The 26,044-nt window shown below is 39.3% G+C and overlaps 1 protein-coding gene across 5 annotated transcripts; it reads right to left on the bottom strand.

Moving 5' to 3' along the window:
• Window positions 1-2,840: 2,840 nt before the first annotated feature.
• On the bottom strand, window positions 2,841-25,557 carry HSD17B3 (hydroxysteroid 17-beta dehydrogenase 3). Of its 5 annotated transcripts, none has more exons than XM_026053322.1 (11): window positions 25,277-25,557; window positions 23,210-23,256; window positions 17,342-17,417; window positions 11,269-11,376; window positions 10,492-10,559; window positions 9,180-9,215; window positions 7,069-7,103; window positions 5,847-5,928; window positions 4,340-4,486; window positions 3,804-3,953; window positions 2,841-3,024 (listed from the first exon to the last, which is right to left on the bottom strand). In XM_026053322.1, the coding sequence occupies exons 1-11, from the start codon at window positions 25,428-25,430 to the stop codon at window positions 2,914-2,916; spliced, it is 1,014 nt and encodes a 337-aa protein (XP_025909107.1). In that variant the 5' UTR covers window positions 25,431-25,557; the 3' UTR covers window positions 2,841-2,913. The 5 variants fall into 5 exon arrangements, with proteins under 5 accessions (XP_025909107.1, XP_025909100.1, XP_025909114.1 ...); XM_026053315.1 differs by having other exon boundaries at window positions 4,340-4,498; XM_026053329.1 differs by having other exon boundaries at window positions 4,340-4,444; window positions 25,277-25,556.
• Between the last annotated feature and the right edge of the window lie 487 nt (window positions 25,558-26,044).

Below are 26,044 nucleotides of genomic sequence, written 5' to 3' on the forward strand. Positions count from 1 at the left end.
TTTTGGTGCCTCAGCTTGTGGCCGTTTCCTCTAGTCCTATCGCTGTCCACCACTGAAAAGAGGCCGCCCCCTCCTCCTCACTGCCTCCCTTGAGGTATTTATACACACTGATCAGGTCCCCCCTCAGCCTTCTCTTCTCCAGACTGAACAGACCCAGCTCTCTCAGCCTTTGCTCATAGGGCAGATGTTCCAGGCCTCTGATCATCCTCGTAGCCCTGCGCTGGACTCTCTCCAGCAGCTCCACATCCCTCTCGTCCTGGGGAGCCCACAACTGGACACAGTGCTTCAGATGTGGCCTCACCAGGGCTGTGTATAGGGGAACGATCACCTCTCTCAACCTGCTGGAGACACTCTTCTTAATACACCCCAGGATCCCGTTGGCCTTCTTGGCCACCAAGGAGCTGCTGCCTCATGGTCATCTTGTCATCCACCATGACACCGAGGTCCCTCTCTGCGGGGCTGCTCTCCAGCAGGTCCACCCCTAATCTGTCCTGGTGTCCAGGGTTATTCCTCCCCAAGTGCAGGACCCTGCACTTGCCCTTGTTGAACTTCATGAGGTTTCTCACTGCCCAGTTGTCCAGTCTGTCCAGGTCCCTCTGGATGGCAGCACAGCCCTCAGGGCTATCAGCTACTCCTTTCAGTTTGGTATCATCAGCAAACTTGCTGAGGGAGCACTCCAGCCCTTCATCCAGGTCGTTAATGAATAAGTTGAACAGGACTGGAAATAATATATATATATAAAATATATATATATATATATAAAATATATAATATAAATAATGTAATCACTCCAAAACAGTCCTTATGAAATGATGAATGAACCATTCCTATTCCTTTTTTTCCAAATCAACAGGGTTAAAATGTCCAGCACAGATGTCTCATTTTCAGTTCTAGATGTTTTCTACAGAAGATGGTAATAACCAGTAGTTTATTTTATGGGTATTTTATATAAGGCTATGGAATACAAGCAATACCTGGAGGCCATTTAATTGAAAAGGCTATGAGATGCAATGAGCATATAACACAACAGAGTCTTTCAGGTGTTTTTACAAGCATGGAAATAAATATGTTCCTGTTTCAAAGAAGAAAATGCAATGGTTTTATGACAAGACACAACTGAAGAGAAACGAATCAGACAATATTTTGAAAGCACCAAACTGATTTTGCACTCTGTCAGTGCTAATTTTTCTCCTGAACCACGGAACTTCACCCACTGCTTTTATTTCTGATGATGATTCGAAACACCCAAGAGAAATATTTTCCATGTTTCTTCCTTAAAAACAGCAGAATGGTCTTGACATACGTATGCTTCTACATGCACAAAGTGGATGTGGATTGAAGACTTCCATTGTTCTAAACAGATTTCTGCTGGGTGCCAGAAGGAACATGTATTAAGCTTCATTTCCTGCAGATGTAGTTGCAGGGGATATTCTCAGGGTGTTTTTGGAGGAAAAAAATGCCTTCTATCTCTTATAATACAAAATCCTATAATCATGTCATTGTGTAATAATTGGAGCTTATATTGTTAAATATTTATAAAGTAAATGCTAGATTTTCATGCCCATAGAGAAAGTATTAACCATGCAAATTTCAAAGATTCAAAAACCAACCAAACGAAAAGGTATTTACTAGATATCAAAATCTCATGATTCTAGTGGTGAAACAGGTCTTTTCAATGCTGAGGTTTAGCAGTGCTTGCCTGCAAGTGACCTATTTCTCCCTTCATCCTCAATTCTGACATGAGTGATCCATGTGATTAAGGTGAGAGGGTTTTCTTGTGATTGGACCAAAACTGCTTGTATGACAGGAAAAGTACCTATTATTTTACAGTCATTTTAAAGATTTTAATTCAGACATCTCTTCATGGTCCTTAATTGTTCCTTGTGAGAATTACACTAACAAGAGGCATCTAGAGAAATTTGGAACCTAAAATCCTGTGTTAAAAGCCTATATGGTGTCACCTTTATTTGTTAATAGATTCTATATTTGTCACTAGATTTAATACAGCATACAGGAATTTCTGAAGTCAGTAAATTATTATTATCAGTGATGCATCTCCATTCTATGTAGCAAATATTGCAGAGATTTTGGCAGGTTGCATCTGACCAGCAAACAGCAATATACACTTTTTGAATAAAGCCTCTGCTATCTTAATGCAGTTTTACAAAAAAGTTTTTTGGAATGCAGAAATAAGATAAGCCTCGAAAATGCCTATATTAGGTACAACAAGTTTCCTAATTTGTAACAAACTGAAGTACAGCTGAATAAATAGTTATCTACTTCTGGTTTCATCCAAGAAGACAGAATAACTGCCTACCTTCTGCTGATTCTGCTGCCTCCTCCAGCTCATGTCAAATATAGTAGAGGAAAAGTGCGATCATATGATCTTGACAGTAATATATTTTTTGTGGCTGCAGACTTCCCAAACCTCTGTGTGTACATTCCCCCCGAAAGCTTCCTAGTATTTTTTCCTTCTTGTAAATTTCTTGTTTCCTTTTTTTTTTTCTTTTCAGAAGAAATCAAAGTATTTTCTGAAAACAAAAATACACTAAGAACAAACTTGGAAGTAAAGCAAATGTTTTATTTGTGAATATCAAATAAGTGCAGGTATCTGTGCCCTCTAAGCTTATGTTAGAATAATAACAGCAGCAGCAGCATTTCTTAGAACCTATTTAAAGCCCATAGAAGTCACTGGAACACCTCATGCAATTTTTATTGTTTTGAAGAGAGATACTAATGAATGTGCTCAAAAGATTAACTGGATCGAATTATCCCTGGTAAGTGATCTGGATAGGGTTATGCCTCAAACTGATTTGATTCCTTACACATACACCCACATTTGCAATGCACAGGCATTGCAAAATGCATCCCGCTGTGGTTGCCAGTTGCATATCTCCTCCCAGAGAAGTCTCTTTAGGGCTTCTTCCAATTCCTCTTCAGGTAGCCACTAAAGGTAGTCAGGACAGCTTCTTGAAATCTGTCGCTGTGGAATACCCATAGCGGGATGAGTCGCAGGATGCATGCCTTCGAAACAAACAAGCAAAAACAATGCAAACAACAAAAGGTTACAGAAGCCTCTAGAAAGAGGCTTATCTCAGTGTTCACAAAGTCATAGAAAATAGGAAATTAAAAAAATGCTACTTGATACTTTCATTATGAGTGTTGCTCTTGGAGCGTCTTGGAGGGATTTTTTTTTTTTTTCTGTTTTCAGCTGTTTTGTTCTCTTCCAAGCACTTTTATTTAGTGTATTTAGTGGTCTTCATTGCGGCTAACATATATAAACACTTCTGCTATTTTCTTTGCTTGGTTTCCTAAGAAAATGACATGTCTTAACACAGTCCTTTTTTTCTTTTATTTTTTTTCCTTTCTTTTTTTTTTGGTTTTGAGGGCTTTTTTTTTTCTTTTTTCGTCCTCTCCTTTCCACACTAACATTCCCTCACTAATAGCTTGAATCAGAAGGCCAATTTCTGTAATCGAGTAGGGGGGTCTCAAATTCATTTACTATCAGGGTCATGAAAACATGCAGCTGAAGAAAGGAGACAGACTAACAAGAGAACAGACTTGAGCTCTGCTCAAGATAGAAAAGCATAGAAAACCACACTTCATTAATGGACAATGCCTGTTACCAGCCTCTTCCTCCCTTCATAGTTCCTTGGTGCATTATTAGCACCTTAACAGTTTATTCATCATTTCTCATTTGAAACATAAACTTAATGTCTTTGAAGTCAGTGGAAAGTTCCCTACTGCCAGTTGGTCTTGGTTCTGTTTTTAGGATCCATCTGCAAACTATCAAATTCAATTACCAATATTTCATGGGCCAAACATCCAAAAATTTCATCTCCAAAGGTAACATAATCCAGCGATTCATTAACAAACTCTTCTGGCATCTTTGTGATAAGACTGGGTTTTTGGTGCATTGTCATTGGAGTGGAAACACCAAAAGGAGCCACTACCTAAAATTAAACAAACAAACAAAACAACAGAAGAGTAGTGCATTTGGATCAAACAATTTCATAAGGTCTTGCATTCCATTGTGCAGAATACCCCAGCATCTGACAAATTACAATAGGTACTTGCAGTGAAATGATACTATAGTGGAATAAGGAAAAGACTACAGGTGAAAAGAAAGCTTTGGCAGAAGCACCTTCACTATGAGTGGCTAGATACTGTAAGTTTGAGCATCCTAGACAATATTATTTAACATGAAGGCAAATAATATGGTAAGATATAGCATCACCTGTATGATAATTCCCTTTTCCTTATATTCTGCTTGTAGTGCTTTGGAAAAAGTACATATAAAAGCCTGGGGGAAGAAAAAGAAAGGAATAAAAGGAATTACCTTAACATAGGAACCTCTAAGTACTTGTATATAAATACTTGTATATAAATGATGTTTTGAAGGTACTCTGCTGTCCTGCCTTGGCAGTAGCAGGGCCGAGTATATCTGGATTGGAAAAGAAATAGCCAGCACCAGCTCAAGGCAGACCTGAAACAAATACTATACAGGTTGTACTGAAAACTTTATCATATTCCATGTAAATGGAGAAACATATATACCAGAGTCCCCTTTATCCTAGCCCTTGGCGCTGTTACAAGTGCTTTTGTTGAAACATATCTTTTCAGTCCAAAACTTACGCTGTAGTAAAAAAGGAAGGGAAATCCAGCTAATGCCTTAGCCTACAAATGAGATATATAAAGTAATGTATTTGAGGACTTTGTTACATTATCATTGGAGTACCATAGGGAGCTTGTTTGATTTCATGGAATCATAGAATCATTATGTTTGGAAAAAACCTTCAAGATCATTGAGTCCAACCGTAAACCCTTCAACATCATGCCTGCTATACCATGTCCCTAAGAGCCTCGTCTATACGTTTGTTGATTTCTACAGTTTCAGCCCTCAAGGTTGATATTTCCAAATTTTTTTTCCACAAAAATGCTATATTAAGAGGAAAACCTGATGGCATTTCATAGCCATCCTTTGCCAAGTCTTACAATTTAGCACACCAATGGCCTCATGATATATCATAAAACAATATTATGTTGATAAATTAAATAGCTTCCTTTCAGAGCATTGTAAAAAGAAATACATTTAAAAAGTGCTCAAATACAGACATCAAAGAAAATGAAAAATCAGAAGATGACAACCAGTATACGACATCGCTTTGGAATTAAAGAACTAAAACTGTATAGTTTGAGTGTACTTTTGAGTACTATGAGAAACTTGCTTTAAAATGAGAAAAGGAAAATAGTAAACTATCTTTTTTTCTTTTTAAATCAAGCTGAGTTCTAGCTATGTTCAAACAAATATTATTCCTTAAGAATTTTTTTCATTAGAAGTAAATCTGATCTGTGTGGAACATTTTACAAGTCTCAGTGAAAAGCAGAAATTCCTTACTCTGATAAGTTGTTACGCTTTACTTCAGGAATTCAAAGCAAAATATTTTAAGTCAGGTGACTCAGCACCCAACAACCAGTGATTCTTTTCTCAATTCCATAACTAAAATCAATCAATAGTATTGTGCATCTCTATTTTTGAGTAAAACTCATAAACCATTCAATTAAAAGTCATTGTAGCTCTGAATTAAAACATATTATGAGCATTAGTATAATACTGTTAAATTAGAGGTGAGAATCTTCTTACTACAAGCCATACCTTCAGCTGGATTTCAGTGGCAAAGCCTCAATGACTCCTAGTGCTCAGCTAGTGCTAATTCACATTGCTCCATTATCTCAGTGGAGCAACATTGACTCGAGCCTTCTGACATCCCAACCCTATGCTGCTGATATAAACATTTGAGTGACATTTGATCAACATTTCTTTACAAAACAATGTGAAAACCTACCTTAGAAGCTGAGTACATTGTGTATAAAGGACAAGGGAAAGTACCCAGACCAGAAGACAGATTCAGAATAAGACCTTTCTGTCTGAAATTTAATTTAAATATGGTTACATTCAATTATACTTGAGGACATTGCAGTAAAAACATGTGCAAGCTGAAAACATTTTTTCCCCCAGAAGACAGAGCTGTCTCATTATATAGTAGACTATATTCTCAAAAGACTTAATCTTTATGGTTTAGTTAAGTGCAATTAAGTCCAAAACGACTTGGAATTATGTCATAAGTGAAATTTAAATGTCAAGTGCCGCCAGAAGCATGGGAACATTGTGCACGCTATTGTACATCTAACAGAGCACGAACTGCCATCCAAGGAAAGATTTTATGCTCCTAAGTAATTGGTAGGTCTCCTTAGCTCATTAACCAGCACATTTTTTCCTGCCTCTTTTAACTGTTGCTTCAGTTTCCTTATTCACAACTTCCAATTCAAATTCATAAAAATACATTCATACATCAGAAAAATACGTCACAATACATTCAGCAATAACCATGAGAAAAATTAACTGTAAAAGCTTAATCTGTTACCCAGATAAAAAGCATATACTGTCCTCTAATGTGCATTACCAACGATGTTTTCGAGAAACTCCTTCTGAAGACTTTAACTTCTAGTTTAATAACTCCCATGTCAAAAATACACATTGTATTAAACAGAAAAGAAATCCATATTTACTCAGCTGAACTAATCTGTCTGAGGAAGTATAGGTATCTGTATTTGAGCAGTGTTACTCAGAGCACAGCTACCAAAAGGTATTATAATATTTTCACATGCAATTGCATGCTTAACTAGGCCCAGCACATACAACTTTATTTCTGCAACACATGTATGTTTTTCTTGGAAAGAGGTGACAGTATTTTATATTTTCTTTTGTTCTCCTGTTGATTGATATCTTGTGGAAGTTCCTGTCATTCATTCACACAGCACTAACATCAACAACAATAAATCTCTTCAACTGACATACCATAAAGTGGAGAAGTTAATCATGAAAAGGCACAGCTATCACTGGACAAACTGAAAGTAATGACTAAAATCTAGTGAAAGTTATAGGGCAGGAAAAAGATATATTTATATTTTATATTTATATAATATAGAATACATAATATATAAAATTTATTTATTTATTTATTTATATATACACACAGAGATATGGAGAAAGAGAAGGTTTTTTACCGTAGCTCCATTTGTTTCAAAACTATTTGTGTCATCTGTAAGACAAGTTAAGAGTTATACTAAATCTTCCCACTTCTGGCTGTAGCTTTTGATTCATGATTTTTTTAGAATATTTTTCATTTGCTAAAGCCCCAGCAATATGTGTGCAACTAAGGCAAATAAAATATGGCACCTTGAAACTTTGGGGAAAGAATTACAAATATTCATTGGCCTGCCAAGTAGCTGAAATGTCAAAAATTCCAAACATTCATCTGCTAAGCAGTGAAAATATTGTGTTTATCCAAAATCTTCTCAACACTATCTGAATTTTCTGCATCTTCAACATTTGATAGAAACCTAATGAGGAAGTAGATTTTATAGCCTTTTTGGGTTTTCACTCCTCACTCTACTTGAACAGTAGAGTTCTACATAGAGAACAGTAAAATCATGAAAAGACAACTTGTTTTTTTCTCCTAGCAAAATAGCATAAGCATTAAAATATATTTTAGCATCCATTTTAACAATGGGCTTAATCATATTTATATTTTTTAGAGCATAGGTAAATCCATTTTCAGTATGAAGTCTGCTGCTGGTTGTTTTACTTGAGAAGTACTGCTGACATTAAGCTTAAGCCCTTTGGCAATTTATACTCAGACAACTGATTTGTAAACATTCACAGTGCATAAATTTCTGCAATTGAAAAATTGTAAAGGGTAGTAATAAGAAGCAGTGCAAATGAATGATGCAGCTTAATTCAGCCCTTGTTAATTCCCTGTTTCTTGGGGTTGGTGGGTTATTTTTTGTTATTTTGGTTTGTTTGTTTTGCAGTATTGTTTTTACACGTGTCATTGTGCACAAGGGATGAGTAGGGGCAGGGCGGGGTTAGCAAGATTTTCAGAAGGATGCTTAAAAAAAGGAGATGGAAGTTGGTCATGACAGCTTGGATAGATTCCCTTTGGATAGAAGGAAAATAACAAAGTAGTGGAAAATGGTGAAGAAGGCCCTGCCTGTGCAAAAACGCTGAAATTCCCAATGACTTCAGTGAGAGTCGCAAATATCTGGAAGTCAGTCACCTGGACAGTGGGCAGGATCCTCCCCGGGATCCAGCCAGGAAGAGGAAGCCAGCAAAAGATTGCGGGATAACTTGGATCTAGCCCTTTGAAACGCTCTTAGGAATCTGACTTCACCTCTGTGCTTCAGAGGAAAGAGAGTATTGTGAGAGGCCAAAGATGCAGTGGTCACAACATGAGCACGTGAAACGAAGCCCTAGGTCACAGTGATTGGAAAGGGCTGATTTTGTGGCACGTGCAAAGTATGAAATGGCAAAGGGAGGGTCCTTTTGTATCCAGACTGGGCTGGCACTAAGTGTGTGTTGCAGGCCTGTTTGTGTGGGATATGTATGTTTAGTACTTAAGTATTGCAGATGTTTCTGATCTTTTGGTGTATAAATAGAACAAAACCTATGGGCAGACTGTTCCCCAAAAATCACTTTATAAAATAATGTGTTTTCATTGACAGATATTCCATGATTTATTATCTGAAATAAAGTGTCCTGTTCTTGCTCATGTTAACACGCTGCTTGCAAACAGTAGAGCAACACAAATCTCAACCAAAGGTGGAAAATGCAAAAGACGAACTGTTCTTTTAAGCAAGGAGGCAGCAAAATGAAACACAACTGGGATTCAAATCCTTAAGTTTCTGCCCCATATTGATGCAAGAACATTTTTGCGGGCAGAATTATGTCAGAAAGTGCTCTTCCTGTACCAAAAATGCCACCAAGTATCTTTTACAGATTATGGTTCTGTAACAGGATCTCCCCAATCATTTAGACGAGCAGGTTTTGGAAAGTGTTTCAGCTGCAGTGTAACACTGTGTCTGGCAAAAGCAATTCTGTTGAGCAGTTTCCACTCAGTATTTCCCAGGCAGCAGAACCAGTCCTACCAAGCTTGTCCCTAAAATGAAGCTGACTTACGTGTCATTAGGGACTGTCTGGAAATAAATAAATTTAAAATACATCTGAGTGCTAACTGGTCACTCCCACATGGAGCTGTGTTTTTTTGTTTGTTTGTTTTTTGGGTTGGTTTTTTTTCAATTGAAAAACATTATGAATTAGATAAATGTGTGGCACATACCTTTGTAACAGAAATAATGTTGCAGTTGATGAGACTCTGCAAGGAGCAAGAAAACAATAAGCACATAGTTAACACAAGAGTGGTATCTTATCCAGACAACATGGTAGAAATTCCAGCTAAAAACATGTATCTACAAAGCAGTTGCTCTTTCAGCTGCAAATTTTGCTTTGGAGTACCATTAACCGTGAGGTACATTTGAGGTACTCAAGGCAGCTTAGCCAACTGTGGAATACTTTTAATATATTTTTATTATTTTATGTTTTCTAGACATGCCGTCCAACCGCCTCAGGTTGATACTATTCCTTCGATCCTGTGTGCAGCGGAGCCCAGCCAGCCCTTAGCACATGGCAAAGCTGGAGGCTCCATGGCCCAAGAACAGAGAGCCGTGAGTGAGTCCGGGTGGATGCAGAGCAGCAGCCGTGGTGCACGAGGAGCAGCAGAGGCAGCAGCATTCCCTGCGGCAGCATTCCCTGCGGCAGCCGGGAATTCCCTGTGGCTGCCGCAGGGAATGCTGCTGCAGGGAATGCTGCTATGTTGAGCTCCATCCAGCGCAGTAGCCATCCAAAGGCTCTGTGTCCTACCAGGCTGTGGGGCAGCAATTTCGTGGGTCCTGTGGCACATACCAGCCAAAGAGAAAAATGGAGGGGCTCGGGAAATCTGCTTTCTCCACAATTAAGTTTGTATAGGTAAGCAATAATGAGGCAAAGAGAATTTTGATTATGTCCTTAATCCTATAAAACTCTTCCACATGTATAATCTGCTTCCCAAAATAGTAAATTTCATTCAAGCTGTTTTTTGTTTGGTTTGGGGGTTTTTTGTTTGTTTGTTTTTTGGGTTTTTTGTTGTTATTATTTGTTTGTTTGGGTGGGTGGGTGGTTTTTTTTTTTTCTCCTCCAGTTTTCACATGCTAAAGTAACGGTATTTCAAAGAAAAGAGGTTCTAATAACATTAATAAGAACCCAACACTTTGGTGTGGCGGTGAGCGGGCTGGACCTCGTTGCATCACCTGTGCTCAGTGAGCCAGAGAGGCTGCTGATCTCTGCTTTGCCCTGGCCGGGTGCACCCTCTGATCCATTCCTAAACATCCGCACCAATTTAGCTGAAATCTACTGCTCTGCTTCTCTCACAAGCTCTTCTGAGCATTAAAAAACGAATCAAAACAAACCATGCTCCTTCAGGCCCAGTTCTTCTCCCACTCAATTGCACAGTTAAGCATGTGCTGATTGCAGCAGGGACAAAATCTGTCCCTTGTTAAGCGTAATTGCACTTCTAATTGTTATAGTACGAGTAGGAAACCACAGAATAATCCTACCTCATCAACGTCTGGTCCATTAAGGAAACGGCACGGAAGAGGATTGTGAAGCATTCCAACATTGTTAACTAATGAAGGGAGACACAATGATAAGAACCACATCTAGACAAAGTACATAGCTCAGCTATTGAACAAGCAGGTTCTCCACAAGACTCATAAGTCTCTAAGCTGTGTGTGAGGAGAGCTGCCGTCTAGCATTCAGTCTCCTACTGAATTTATCTGCACTGACTTCAGAGAATGGAAAAACAGCCTGTTTCTGCTGCTTGGGCTTGCTTGCTTGGTTGTTTGGTTTTTGTTTGTTTGTTTGTTTCACTATTGAATGGATGATTTTCTTTACCACCACCAACAAAAAGTTTTCATTGTTCCTCTGTGGTTCATACAAATTAGGGCTAGCCTCGGGGCACATTTCAGACTGAATGCAAGAATTGCACACAGCTGTAAAACAGCCAGTAGTGAAAATCACCTCCCTGGGACTAAGCAGGGGAAGAAGTCACCCCACAGGCTGGATATTGCTTATAAAGTGGCCGAGGAGCTTTCACGGGAAAGAAGTCATAGCACAGGGCGGAGAAATGGGAAGCCCTTGGAGAATTATCATTCACTTTTAAAATTTGCCCATAATAACAAATGCTTAAAAGCAGTAGGCATGCTTGGTTTTAGCAGTGCATGCTAAAATAAAACAAGTTTTTATGGCATGCAGCATTTTATGCACTTCTCCATATATTACGCTGCAGACGTGAACCCCACTACAGCCGCCTGAGGCTTCTTTTAGTGACTCACCCAGAACACCGATTTCCAAACCTTCAAGACTTTCTTCAATATTCTCATATACTGAATCTTTAGTGAAATCAGCTTGTATAATCTTCACTTGTTGACCTGTGGCCTGCTCTGTAATCAAGAAAAAGAAGAAAAATCTTTGCATCTACAGGGGGAGAGAGAACTGCAACTGAATAATGAGGGAAATAAGCAGGTGTCCCATGTAATAATATGCACTGCAGAAGAAGTAACTGTTTCAACTTTCTGGCTTTGAGAAGGATTACGACACAAGTAAAACACCCTCATTGTAACAAGTTGCTTTCAAGGAAATTACCTGACTAATAAAGAAACAAATTATGCCCTGAAATAAACAGAAACTCCCTCAAAACCTGAACGTTTGGTACTCAAGTAAGGAAAAAAAAAACCCAAAAATCCAGAAATAAACAATACGGAACTTCTTCACCAGGTTATCATAATATTTACAAAAGAGTGCTGTCAGCATATGTTAGACAAGTGAATGTGTGTGCCAGATCTTCTGCATTAGCTCCGTTTTGCAGGATTGTTTCAAAGTGTTTTCCTGTACAGGGTGGCCATTTGAATAAGCAGAGCTTATCTTTCCGTGAAGGAGGAGGGGAAAACAGGCTTCATGAGGCAGGATCTTCTGCTTCCTTTCCAAACTACTCCTCTCATATTCTTACATTTGCACGCCTATAGACCGGGCCTTCCCTAGGATTCTGCAGGACCAGAAGGCATTTAAAGGAGGATATAACTTCCATTTTACAAGGTAATTTATGCAGAAGGGAAAGGGAAACGTATGATTTTTCCACTATCATTGCTATGCAGGAGCAGACCCCAGCTGAACATTACCATTTTTAACAGCAGGCAGTTTACTGCTGTCCATATTTCAATGAGTTTTCTTGAGAAAAAAAAGTGGAAGACACTCTAATGTATTCCCTTTTAAAGGTGAGGATCTCCTTTAAAGGGGCACAGTGAGGTCTCCGCTAACTAGAGGATGACGTTGTAAATTCTGGCTACCAAACCGGCTTTCAACTTTTATGGGCAACCTGAAACACAGATGAATTTTGCTAAAAAAGTGACAAAGGGAAGCTTGGGCACATCAGTGGATGATCTGGATGCAAACAGGCTGGAAGCTGCAGGAGTTCAGGCACACAGGGGTGGCAGAAAGTCTGCTGGGAGCCCCGCTTGGGAAACTCCCTGTGTTTGTTCAGAGCTTGATTTTGTGTCTAATTTCATGCAGGCAGGAGGGCGCATTGCCCCACATGGGGTTCAGATGCAATGACTTCCATGCAGAGATCTTGCCTCACATCTCCTGGAGCACACTGAGGTTTAGGAAAATACCAGTTACTCCTTGTGGTGACTCCTGCATGACAGTAAGGCTGACGTGAAGCCAGCTGCATTTTGGGGTCCAGTTTGCACCAAAGCAGGGCCCATGCTGGAGGGAAAGCGGCCGATCTTGGAGCTGTTCCCTCCTCGCCACACAAATGCACCACGGTCTCCTCTGCCTCTCACCAGTCGGGCAACACAAGCAGCCTGAGGAACGGCAGACTCTCTGGCTCCAGGTCTGAAGAGCGGGTTGCATCTTATGTGCAATTTTAGAAGGCATTCGTCTCCATGACAGGGGTGAGGGGGAAGGAGTGCCCTTTTCCCTGCCTCTTTCCAGGCTGTGTTTCTGTGTATGAAAGGGACGAACCTTCAATCTATAAAACCTTTGAACCTTCAACCTATAAAAGCAACTCTAGTGGCAAATGACCCCCTAGTGGTCCCAGGCTGCAGGAATGGTATCACTACAAAGAATAAGGACATTGTGAGTATAAATGCAGGGAAGGAAAAGAACAGAGCAACAGCTGGAGCAGGCGCCTATATGACCTTTGGATTCAAAGAGCTCCATAAACAAAATGAGATGGTCTTTAAAAAGGCAGTAATGTTGTGGCCATCTTTTCTGCGGGCAATCAGAAGGGCAGCCAAAACTACAGTAACATAAAAATTAGGATCAAACAAACCCTTTGGCCTTCCTCTGTGTCCCCTTGCCTGCACAGAGCGGTACCGCTGCAACCGGCGCTGCGAGCCAACAAACAAGGACTCCAGATGGCTTTGCTCTGTCTCATTTAAGAATGAAACAATATATTAAAAAACAATAAAACTATCATGCTGATAAATGAATTATCCAGGGATAGCTCTTTAGAAAATTATAATAATTCCATAAAGGAGAGCGCCAAAAAAACCCTTTCCAATGTTTCTCTCTCTCTGACAGAGATTTATGACAGCCTTTGAAGGCATAAGCCATTCAACGTTTTTAAAAAGTCCTAAGTGTGCCAGAAGCAATGAGCCTAGGTTTTCAAACATGAGCGCAGGTTATACACTTCTTTTTAATGAAGGGAAGGTTAATATAATGAAAATTTAAAACTTGAATTGAGGTGTTTAATCTGATGTATTATAAAATGCATCATTAAGAAGGATACATCTAACTCCTTTTGACCTCAGACCATTTGGGAATCCTGCTTGTCAGATAGGATAATATGCTGCCTTTTGAAATTTACCAAGAAGAGAATAAATCAGGCTGAAGCACAAAGTTGGTTGGAGCACACACTCTGCCAGAAACTCTTCCTTTAGGCTTAGAGAGTTACAAAGGTCACCCAAAAACTTGAGGTAGCAAAATAACGAAGGCCTGAGTGGCTCAAGAACTGCTCTGTGGGGGAGTAAGAGAAATTTCTGAAGAACTGTAGTAGAATTTGAATATGAAGAGAAGAGCACTCAGACTAAGATGGTATCCATATTCAGATGAAATGTGCAGAGAGTAGGGCAAAATAAGCATCTAGGTAAGCCATTTTACCTAAAAAAATGTTAAAAACAAGATTTAAGACTGGGAATACATGTAAAAAAATTATAAAGCACAAATTCTGGCTCTAGTTTTTTGAAAAGTATATTTCCTCAGAAATACAGAGTAAAACCTCTTCAGAAATAATAGGAAAACGGAAGGAACCTAAAGAAATAAAAACATAGAACAGAAGAGGATGATAGAAAATACTCAGAAAAAATCAATGAAGAGACAAAAAAAAAAGAAAAAAAAAGAATAAAAGAAGAGGAAATCCTGTTAACAACTAGAGTACTCAGAAACATTGGTCAAGGCCCTAAATCTCTGGTCTTGTGTGAGAACTTGTGTGTCTCACAGAAGTGGCATTTTTCTCATCTGTTTGTTGTAATAATACGACACCTGAAAACTACAGACCTTGGTTGCATCAACACATCCTTGCTTGCAACTTTTCAGTCAGGACCAACCTGCTCCATGCAGCTTGCTCCCATTTTCATGGATTGATCAATAATACATACAGCTACAAACGATAATACAAGCTGTGAGAAGCATAGCAGAATGTGTCTGTCTGCTTGCTGCAGGACTGTCTTTGCTACCTTTCATCTCTCAAATGGTTTTGAAAACCATTCCTGTCAGAATGGGAGGAAATCTTGCTTTCAATTCCAATGCTCTTTTGGAAAAATGCTTTGCTTCTTGTGGATTTCTGTCCATTCCAAATTCCAGTTCTGAGAGATGTTCTCTGGATCACCTATGATTCACTGAACTCTTTGAAGACCAAACTCTGAGATCTCTGGACTTATCCACAGTTAAATATTCTTTCTTTTATATTTTTCTATATCGAAACTGGTAGCAGATTAATTAGGCAAAAAATATTGTCTGGTTGGAGAGAGAGGCAACTCAATTAATTAATGATGTCCAGCCCATTAGGGGGTAAAAAAAAAAAAAAAAAAAAAAAAAGTGTAGAAATCAAGGAAGAGGAAAAAATGAATAACTGCCCAGTCCCACAATTTACTTATGTTGCCTAAAGCAAATATTTTTGGCTAGACCTCTCTATGCCTTAATCTCCTTGCATGCTAGTTAGGGACAGTGATAACTGCTCAGACTGTGGCGCTGCTTGCTTAAGCAGTTTAAAGAGAAAAAAAAAAATAAACCAGAAAATAAAAAACACCATAAAAGTGATCTAGTAAAATTTTTGCTTCAGCTTTGGTTTCCATTTTTTATTTGCTCACATAACATCAGAGTAAGTTTAACCTTTCTCTCTTCTCTGGTGCTTAGCTTCTTTCTGCTTTTCTGATGACTGCTTAGCTTAACTACGACAACATTAGCAAGCTGAAATCAGGAGGACGTGCCCAAAGCTTTAACATAAGCACACATTTAAAAGCCTGACCCAGAGCTCCCTGCTGATTTAATGGCCTCCAGATTATACACTCTGTGCTTTTCTTCACTCCGTCTTCCCCTCCTTCCTTTTGTTTGTACCATCTACTTGTTATGTACTCACTTCTAACCTGACACAATAAATAACATGAGGCCCTCCGGGCTTCAGCCAAAACCCATGGAAAATAAGAGCTCGTTGGGATTTGCCCCATCTTGGGCAGACTTTGGGGGAAACCCTTGGTGCCCACAGCCCACCTGAACAGAGTGCAGATGTCTAATGAGCACCAGAGATTACCAGAACAACACTGCTAAAATCAGCAGGGCTTCCTCACATGCAGCCACTCGCTTGCAGGGCACGCAGGAGTGTCTGCACGACAGGCCATTTCAGCAATACCTTTCAGGACTTGGTCAGGCTCCTGCTATGTGTTTTTACAGGGCTCAGTACAGGAGGGCCTCAATTACGAAGGCGGCCAGTGGATGGCCTTAAATAAATCACAGTACGGAGGAATTTACAGTATGTTATCTTTCCAGTCCTCCACCACTTCTTCTCTTTACTTAGTTATGTCAGTCTCATGAATCTTCTTGTTTTCATTCTTTGGTTCTGATTATAATTTACAACACAAAGAAACCATAAAAACTCCTTAGCCTTTTTAGAGGATTCTGTTATTTTAATTCTTTAATATTTAGCTGCAAAGAAATGCAACAATGACAGTGTGGCTGGCCTAATTCCCAGGGAAGTTACTTTTTCTGACTGTTTATTTAAGAGCAGCTAAGGGAGGCTATAGCCACACTGGCCTAATGGATATGGCCACTATGTTCAGAAATGGATATGTTCAGACTGCTCACAGAGAGCTTCTGCTCTCCCTGACTGAAACCACTTGCTTTTCAAGGGAAAACAGGTATAACGTTAGCTCTGAGAGAGGGAAATGGGCTGGAAATTTAGGATATTAGGACTTGATTTCAACAGCTTCAGTTTCAGAAATTACAGATTGCCTTGCTTTCCTGAAGTCTATCCTATCTCTGAGCCTATCCTATCTCTGCTCTCTCTGTGGATAGGTATCCTCACACTCTGTTAGAGTGAGCTGTCCAGCTCCCCATTTAAAGCAAGGTCTTTCTGGCAGAGGTATCATCTTGAAGGGACAGACACTTAACAGGGGAATATGTAATCAAACACCGTGTGGATAGACAGGGAGACAGTGGGAAGGATAACCTTGACTAGGGCAGTCTTTAAAGTCAGGGGCGGATATGAACTCCTTTTACTCTTATAGGGATCCCAACCTTGTATCTCCCTGGGTTTAAACAAGCCATTCCTTAAACCAATTTCCTTTGAAGATAAAAGAAGGAACATTAACTCCAAATTTTAACTCCATGTTATTTAACTGCTTTACCCCAAACTAAATATAACTTGTAAACCTTATAGAGAAAAAGCTAGCAAGTATTCATTTAATCCTACCTTTTTGTGTTTCATTTACGTTTATTTTCTTAGGTGAGTTACTTTTTTCAGATTATAAGAACTAGCCTAAAGATATTGTTTCTTTTGCAGTCATAAATTGATTATAGCAGCTTCTCTAGGCAAGGTTACTGACTGAATTTACAGTTTTTCAAGTCAGGTGAAGACAGTCAGGAACCTGCACCTTTTCTTGCATGTAGCCAATTCCACTGTTTGAAGTGCAGCATGTGTGTTCAAAGCTGTCTCTGAGTCATTTGGAGAGGCTCAAGCAAGGGAGTATTGCAAAAAACAGCTTGGGCACTGCAGTCGTACCTGGGGCTTCAGCTGTGTCTGGGGCCGCACTGTACTCTGTGCAGTGCCGGCCTACCCAGGAAATGGGCTCAGATCCCTGGGGATTTTGCCGGTTTGCTGGACCTGTGGGTAAGTTTGAGGCAAGCACTTACCTATTTCAGCGGCTGCTCTCTGAAGTTTTTCAAGAGTTCTGCTTATCATAACTATGTTTAGGCCACGTTTTGCCAGCTACAACAGAGAAACAAAAAAGTTGTTAGAGAAAAACAGGTGACAAGATATGTATTTTCCCAGTTTTGTGATAAAAGCTAATACAGATTTTTTGTAATTGCTTTCATTCACCCATACCTGCCTAACGAGCAAACAAGAAATGTGAAAACCATGTCAAATATTAAAGAGTTCTTACAGTCTGTCTAAACATCTCCTTCTTCATACAGTCTTGGGCTTTTGCAAGAGAAAATATACTGGACTCTTGTCCAAACAGTCCAAAACCCCTAAAATACGGCCCTAAATAAACCATCTTTTCAAATGATGCACTGCTTAAGCAAATGAATGTCTACAGGCAGTGAAGACAATCTGACATTTCCCCAGAAAAAAGATTTTTACTTGGAAAGGGAAAGGCAAATACATTGATGACTTCTTGGTCATTTCACAGGACTGCTCTCCACCCTCATCTTTTTTTTTCCTTTCTTTCTCTTTCTCCAAGAAGTGGATTAAATACATTGAAGTCTTGAAAGTGTTTGAAAGGAATTGGATTTAATCATGAGTTTTATAGAAAAAAGTCTCATGCAGATCAGATAGCTAATTTATAAAGGTTTGTTTTATGATGGAAAGAAAAAAAAAGGGGGATGAGGGGAATGAAAAAGGTGAAGTCTGTGCATGAAAATTCAAAATACACTCACACAAAGATATATCCACAAAGATGTTGGCAAGAATTGCAGTTTACAGCTGTGGACACTATTTAACACAACAGTCCATTTATAGTCACTTTCGTATTACCATGTGCAGAACAAATGCAGGACAAACAGAGAAGGATATTCCCCTTTTTCCTTCAGCCTTCCATTCCCCTCAGCTTGAGTTTAAGGCAAGCCTTGACAGAGAAACAGGCCCCCAGCTTGTGAAACTAGGTTACTAACAAGCTGCAGCCAAACTGAGTTCTGCAAACAAAGGAAAAAAAAAATAGGAGCTAAAACTAGAAAAATGCCCATGGGAGCAAAGGGAAAGAGAGTTAAATTAGTCTGCACAAAAGATAAAGCCAACTTCATCCGAAAGTAACAGGTTTGCTTAGAACAAGAAAGGAGCTGGTGAAGGCCACACACTGGACACCCATTCACGGCTGCCGCTGACTCCCTGCAATGCTTTCTCCTTCAGCCTATTTGAGGGAAACAGTTTGTCCCATTGAGCTCTTCTGAAACAATGCAAAGAATGTTAAGAAATAAGGACCTTTGTTTAAAAAATCGCTACATTGAGAGTATGAGGGGTGGACTGTCTATTAAATGTACCAGCCACGTCCATTTGCATTTTCGGCACAAAGACCGTGCTCACAATTCCCCGCTTTTGGAGACCCTCCTACATAATTGCCCGGTGCTCCAAAGAGACATGCAAACACTTGAACTCTCTGGAGTTTTGAAAGCTCATTTTAAGGGCTGCATTTGAAGTACTCAGGAAGAGAACTCAGGAAGAGAATTGTCCACATACTGGCAAATTTCCCTTTGTCCACAATGAGATTGACTCAAGCTGTTTCCAATCCATTTGGAAAGCAATGGAGATGTGGTCTCTGTTTCCATGGTCACTTATTCCTATTCGTAACTTAGGGATGTTCAGATGGGGATTATTTTAATTTTTTAGCATGCAGACCCAAGACCAATTATCAGTTGTATCAAATAAATAAGTTAAAATAAGGCAATAGTCTGTTTTTTTTTCTGGGATCCTTACTATCATCTCAACTAATAGTTATTTTTGTGTCATTTGGTGGCAAACTCCCCTTCTAAAAAACTATGTGAAATTTTCTTCTTCCAAGACCTAAGAGTTGTCTCATAGCTAACGCGAGATGCTTTTGGCAATTTGTAAAAACTGTTAATTGTCCAGTGAGAGAGGTAGACTTCCCATTGCTCCCATTTACCAAATTAACCAGAACTACTTGTTGCTATGATAACAGATGGTTGTAGCAGCCATTTCTTATGGCAAAAGAAGCTGAACTTGACTACTCTTTTGCTTGCTCACTCACATAGAAAGCACGCATATTTTTCACAAGTCATTTTAACAACTTTTAGTGTAACTTTTAGTGTAGATGTCCTTAGCACAAGGAGTTTTGCTACCACATGAAAGCTTTGACGTTGCAGAATGGAATTTCCCATTGCAGATAAGAGCACTGGCTCCCAGCGCTCTGCAGGGGGAACTCACATGTGTTAGGAAATCCTGACGCCCCGTGGCAAAGGATTAAAATGCTTCTGAGACTACTGCAATGTAAGGTTATTACTGCCTCCAGTTATAACAAACAATAACAACACAGCATTTAGAAACTGGATTTAAAAAAAAAAAAAAAAAAGGCAAGCAGGATCTTGCAAAGTAGCTCTTTAAAAACTTATATCAACATTAAACTAATGAAAAAAAAATCACCATGCATTTCACAATGCATTTTTCAAGCTCAGTCTTAGATAAATATTCAAGCAATCGAGTTATATGCAAGGCACATATTTTTGTGTTTTTTCGAACCATGTACATAACTACTGCAATTCCACTGCAGTAATTGTGAATAGTCTACACAGACCTTTCAATTTAATAACACAGAAGCACTAATAATATTTTATGGAAGCCGTATTTCTTACATTTCTACCTATTGTATGTGAAATTTTTCTCTCTTCAAAACTGCACTGATAGTGAAATAGCACGTCTTGATGCTTCTTTAACTTTCTTTCCTCAGGCTTCAGACTGGAGGGTCTTTGTAATTCTTAAATATTTCTGGCCAAGCAGACTAGGACCTAGACCACAAAATAGACAGATCCTGCAATTCTGTGGTAACTTCTACCTGACAAAACAGTGCTAGGATAGCAATATCTACAGGAATAAATCCAGGATCAGGTGGATAAATTATAATATGGATGTAACTGGAGAAGGATAACCCAAATCACATTTAGCTTGCATTACACTGCAGCTAATAGTGTCAAAAATTCGAGGAAAAGAGACAATATTTAAGGTGTGGGACCTGCTTGTGTCTCAACATCTATTGAGATAAACAGGTGATAAACTATAAATCTCAGAGTATGGCATGACCTCTTCCATAAGCCCACTAAGCTTAAGGTGCTAAGCCACTGATGGTCCTTAGAGCTGATCTGTGGTTATCACCTCAGGAAAAAACAGATCTGTTGAGAGTACTGTGAAACATCAAGAGTTTTAACATCTCTAAGAGCTCTGAGATGTGACAGACCAGCAGCACACTCACAGGTGACATATTTTTGTGTCTTGTTAGCAGTCTGGTGACTCCATCAGTACAAAAACTAATGGAGCAAATCTAACAAACCTGTCTTTTGTAACTCGTATAGCAAATTAGAGCCAACGTCCCACTACTCCGAGATCACTGCTGACCTTTAAAATCAGCCTGCTGTGCTAGAAACACTGCCTCTGTCTTCATGGAGGCCTGGACTTGCACACAAAAGAAAATAAGCTCAAGGTGACTGCGAGCCTCCTTGTCAGCAAAAGCTCAGGAAGCTACAGAGACAGTAATTTGCTCTGAAAAAATCTGTGTCCTCAAGGCGACAAAGCAGTGTGCATGTGTTTTCCAGAACATCTCGCAGCTATGTGTGCGACTCATCATGGAAGCTCAGCTAGCTATGGAGCTTGATAAGCTTTGCAGAAACCCATACTAGCTATAAACCTTGGAAAGAAGGTTACTGAAACAGTAAATAATTGTAATGTTCTTTGCTGGACCGCTGCCTGCTCTGTACCCAAAGAGCTACCTACTGGGATTTCCCCATAAAACGCTGAGCAAAGCAAGCCACAATTCTTGGCTTTTGGAAAGCAAATTCCCATATACTACCAGCAAGAATGGAGTCTGCAAATTATCAGCCCTCTTCTGAGCTCAGGCTGACACAGAAATCCATCTCTTGGTGCCAAAGCACAGACTCCAGAGGAACTGGAATTACCTGTGTCCTTGCGGCCCAGAAAGAAGATGTGCACCACAGGGTCTGCCCCTGCTCCAGAGGGGCATTTGAACCCTGACACCAGAGCAGTAAGACAGCAGAGCGGGGCCAGAAACTCCAAAGGCACCGGGACATTACAACAGCAGGGTCAGATCTATTTATCCATGAACCAACACAAGTGTGTGCTGTGACCTGCGCCAAGAGGACGGAGGTGCCAAGCGGCAAGCTCATGCAGCGTGGGCTGGGGATCTGCACCGCAGCGCACCGGCTGAGCAACATTTAAGCCAAAGCCACCACCTGGGGAGGAAGGTGTCTCAGCACAAAAACTTGCCACTTCCAGTCAAGTTTTTCAAGAAACCACACTTCCTTTTTTATTATTCTTCTTTTTCATAGTGTAAAGCAGCCTTTCTGGCTTTTAATGGGACTCACTTTTGTGTCACCCAAATGTCAAGGTGGCAGAACAATGACAGAGATTGTGGTCCAGACACTCACAGGAACCTGCAAAATTGTCAAAAAACTGGATGAATTATAACCAGGTGCTCACTTAAAAAGTTAGTTCAGCAACCTGCATGTGCAGGTGGCTATACTCGAAGGCGTAGTTTTAAAGATACCATTAAGCTGAATCCTCTCCTCACCCATCCCATCCTTCCCTAACCCATTCATTCCCCAAATCCTTTCCATTTGCTAATGACTGGAGCAGTTCAGTGAGAAAATAGAAGGCAACTTTTTCCCTTTTCTCCTATATAAGAGCTTGTGATCTTTGTCATAACTATGATGAATGTTAAATTATAATATTTGGCATTTGTTGTTGTGCTTCCTACATTTAACACACTTCCAACAGCGTGTATTCCAAAAGCTACTCCCAGGAATCTAAATCCTGAGGTAGGTGCTTAAAGTAATTAATGCATGTGCTTTAAAAGATTTGGTTTCAAATTCGTGTCAATTAACTCAAAAGTAAACTCATTTTCATTTCTTCTGGGATGCATTTTATATATCATTTATTAGCAGAAAGGATAGCATCTAATGCAAATGCCCACAATTAGAGGCTGCTAATTTTCACCTAGTCATCTCAGCACTGAAGGCAGTAGCTTGTGTTTCATTGATGTGCAGCTTCTAGAAAGACAGACACTTCTGAATGAAGGCGAAATGAAGGCGAAGGTAAAAGAAGAGAATATCTAGTGGGAGCAGTAGCTCTCTTGCACTGGTAGCAAGGTCGCTGGGAGAGGCCCCTCTCCCGGGTCTTGACGGGTTGTAGGAAGGGGCAGCGCTAGTGGGTCCCACGGCAGCCCTCAGCTTCACCCTTCCTCCCTTCGCTCTCTTACCACCCTTAAGGCTACTGATCCTTCTTTTACATTTTTAGCCTTTATTATAATTTTTATAACTTAAAGTTGTTTTTCATTTATGGATTTCCCTTTTGTTTGTGCTTGCAGATGCACCTATCAAGCTTTTTCTTCGAGATCATTTGGGCTACAGAGAGCTACATTTTATAAGTTTACTGCTAGACAGGACTATAGAAAGACATGCAGCAGAGCAGTGGCAAAACTAGGTAAAAGAGCCAGTTTAGGAGACTTCCTGCTCTGGACGCACAACACAAAATCTTTTGGAGTTCTCAGTGTTTCCATTTGATCTTCTTGGTCTTAACACAAGTGTTGGGGCATGAATGATTTTCCTCTGAGAAGTACCCACTTTTCCTTTCAGAATTTGATTACTGTAACTCTACGAAGGCAGAGGAGAAGGGTTGGTACCATGTATTTCATACCTGCTCTTAATGCTAGAATAACCTTACTAATTTTTAGAGGTAGGTTGCTGGGTGTGTGTGTTGAAATTGCCTTTTAATTAAAATAAAAACCATAGGGTAAGTAATCTTCAAAACAATATACTCACCTCAAAGCAATATGCTTTTCCAAGGCCATCTCCTGCTCCTGTGACCACTAGAGAAAGTAAACAGAAAAAAAAAATAGAGGGATTACATTTCTTGCTCTGCTTTAGTTTTGCTCTTTCTTGGATTCTTTAGTCTTCATCTTCTGAGTTTCTTGACCATTACTAGCAAAATGGTACTCCTAAAGCACAGAATCAACTTATTATTATATTTTATTTCCTTTTGCTAACAGTTTTTATCATGTAAGTTAGCATTTTTCCTCTTCTAAGCATTTTACTAATATTAGCAAATCGCTCTCCAGCTAGCACAATAGGTGATTTTTATTCTCATTTTCAATATTGCAAAACACAGCAACAAATAAATTGTCCACAGTATGGTAGAAATTTCTTCTGTATGCATAATTTTACAAGCTTTGCTTTGCAAGCTTTTTGCTAGAATGGTGGGACATAAGGACTAATTGGTCCCTGAATAGTCTTTCCTTCTGATGAATCTCCCTCACAAGAAATCTGTCTGCAAGAAAACTGCACAGCAAATTTACCACCACCTATGAAATGCTCTTCTTCCAGGGTTTTCCTGCTCATAGTCTACTTCAGGATTTAGTATCTGGGAAAGGAACCAAGTATTGGCATATGTAAAGATCTTGAACTTTAGAAGTTATGCAAACAAATACCAAAGAGGAAATACAGAAAGAAAGCATTGTTTATCACTATAAGGAAGAAATACAATAGGAAAACACAAAGGCAGTTCCAAGGTAAATCAAGGCAAATTTCAGAGCAAACTGGTTTGCTAATCATTATCTGAAAAAAAACTTCTGTACTTTTTTATGTGCCTGAAAAACAAGCAAAAACAGAGCAAATGTCTGTTGGGAAACGAACATCTACCTGCCAGCTTCAATTACACTTTGGTTCTCCACTTCTCATGTCCCATATGAAGCTGCAAATCATTCAGATCTGTGAAATTAATGTATCCAGAATACTGTCAGTTTTTAAAAGGACAGAGCATAAGAGGTGAGTCCACTGGAGTGGTGGGTCCCATAGTCTCTAAATCTTCAGTGGAAACAAGATTTTTGAACAGAAACTTCCACTAAGTAGCTCACTATTTATGTACAGATCTGAGGATTGTTCCTCACTTAAATTAAAATAGTGCTTACATGTTATTTCAAAAGTATTTGACCTTTAGGCATCTCTTCTGCAAAAGAGTGAATTTTGCTCTTCATTATTCCACTGTGAAATGTGTTTAATCAATGCTTATTAAATCCAGTGAGTTCGATGCTCTAAGGTGGGGGCAAGAAGAAAGCACAAGAGCACTGACAGAAGTCTCTTGTTACCAAGATGCCACCACTGATTGTGGCAGAAAATTCAGTAACTCTTCATACCTATTTCATTTCAATAATCTAACAAACCTACAAAAAATACAAAAACCAGTCAATAGAAGGTGTTCATTAAACACTTCTGTGATCTTCATGAGAACTTGTAATACCCTTAAAATAGAACTCCCAGTGTTTGAAGTTTCTAGGCAAAAGTAGATTTTCCTCATTAATGACACAATTAAGGACAGGATACCATTTCAGGGAAAACAAACTGGAGCAAAGTCACCAGGAATGAAGAAAATTTGCTTTGCAGAAAGGAGGCCATATGTTAAACATAAACTAGTTGCTTCACATATCAGTAAAATGAGGATGTAGGCAATGTTATTAAAACTAAAGCATTTCCAGTAGTGAGAGAGAGAGGAAAAAAATAAAACATAAGTAGGAAGGGGGAAGGAATTCACTTCTGTTCATCAGGTGTGTTAGCTTTTATCAGTTCAGTTATTTTCTTACTCTCAGTGTGAAAAATCTTCTGGTTTTTAATTCAAAGTTACTAGGAGAGATTAAAAAAAAAAAAAAAAGAAGGAAAAAAAGAAAAAGCAGCAATCCATGCTTACTGGAGGGTTTGTTTTGTTCTGGAGTGACAAGATAAGGAAATGTAAGGAAAACCCAATTAGTAATGATTAGTAACATAACAGGTTCCAGTTAGTAACGTAACAGTTCACCACTCAGTTACAGAAGAAAAACGTGAGGAAATTTCCTTTACCTGCCCATTCTCCCTGCGACCGAAAGAACGCCTGAGGCAAAGCATTCCAAGTATGTGGGAAAATATATTTCAGAAATAGGATGCATTTTACCAGAATATGGAAACAGATCAGAGCCCCCAAAACAGTGAATAGCTGATGCTGAAACTCCTCCATGGCAAAGGCAAAGGCAGGGAGCTGGGATGAAACTGTCCCTATCTCCTATCTCAGAAATGCCTCAGTGCACTGCTAGTCTCTGAGCCCTGGCCTAGATGTGAGGCGTCTAATAAATCACGTGATTTTTTTTTTTTCCAAGGCGTGTCCGGAGTTTAGATTAGGATACAATCCATATGAAACACCCAAATTCGTAAACTACTGAAAAATCCAAATTATACAATGATCTCTGGTGCTTGCTTTAGAGGCTAGATTTTGCTCCATTTCTGGAAAGTATCCAGGAACAAAAAGAAGAAAAAAATGTTATTGTCATTGCTTAAGATTTGAAGAGACTAAAGACAGGTCTAAACCAAAACCCTGGATAAGAACATTCCAAGCCTTGGAGTTAATGCACATCAGCATTATGTCTTGCACTGCTGCTCCCTAGTCCAGATACTTCCTCCACTGAATTTGAGTTAAGGCCAAAGAAAAGAGTTTATCTTCAAATTTCAAGGGTAATAATAATATCTAATTCTTTCTATAGAGAAAGCAATATCATATCACTTTTCAAAGAACTTTTGGAAAAGAGATTAATACCCTTATGTCTATGTCTTATGTCTTTGTTTTACAAAGGGGGA

This window comes from Nothoprocta perdicaria, unplaced genomic scaffold (assembly GCF_003342845.1).
Source record: "Nothoprocta perdicaria isolate Ctin4 unplaced genomic scaffold, notPer1 scaffold_114, whole genome shotgun sequence".
Lineage (NCBI taxonomy): Eukaryota > Metazoa > Chordata > Aves > Tinamiformes > Tinamidae > Nothoprocta > Nothoprocta perdicaria.

Coding starts and splice junctions, on each gene's coding strand:
- HSD17B3 (XM_026053315.1), bottom strand. CDS start 25,430: ATGGAGGAGTTTCAGCATCAGCTATTCACTGTTTTGGGGGCTCTGATC. Junction 23,257..25,276: donor GTCGCAGGGAGAATGGGCAG/GTAAAGGAAATT, acceptor TACTTTCTCTAG/TGGTCACAGGAGCAGGAGAT. Junction 9,216..10,491: donor ATGGACCAGACGTTGATGAG/GTAGGATTATTC, acceptor TGCTCCTTGCAG/AGTCTCATCAACTGCAACAT.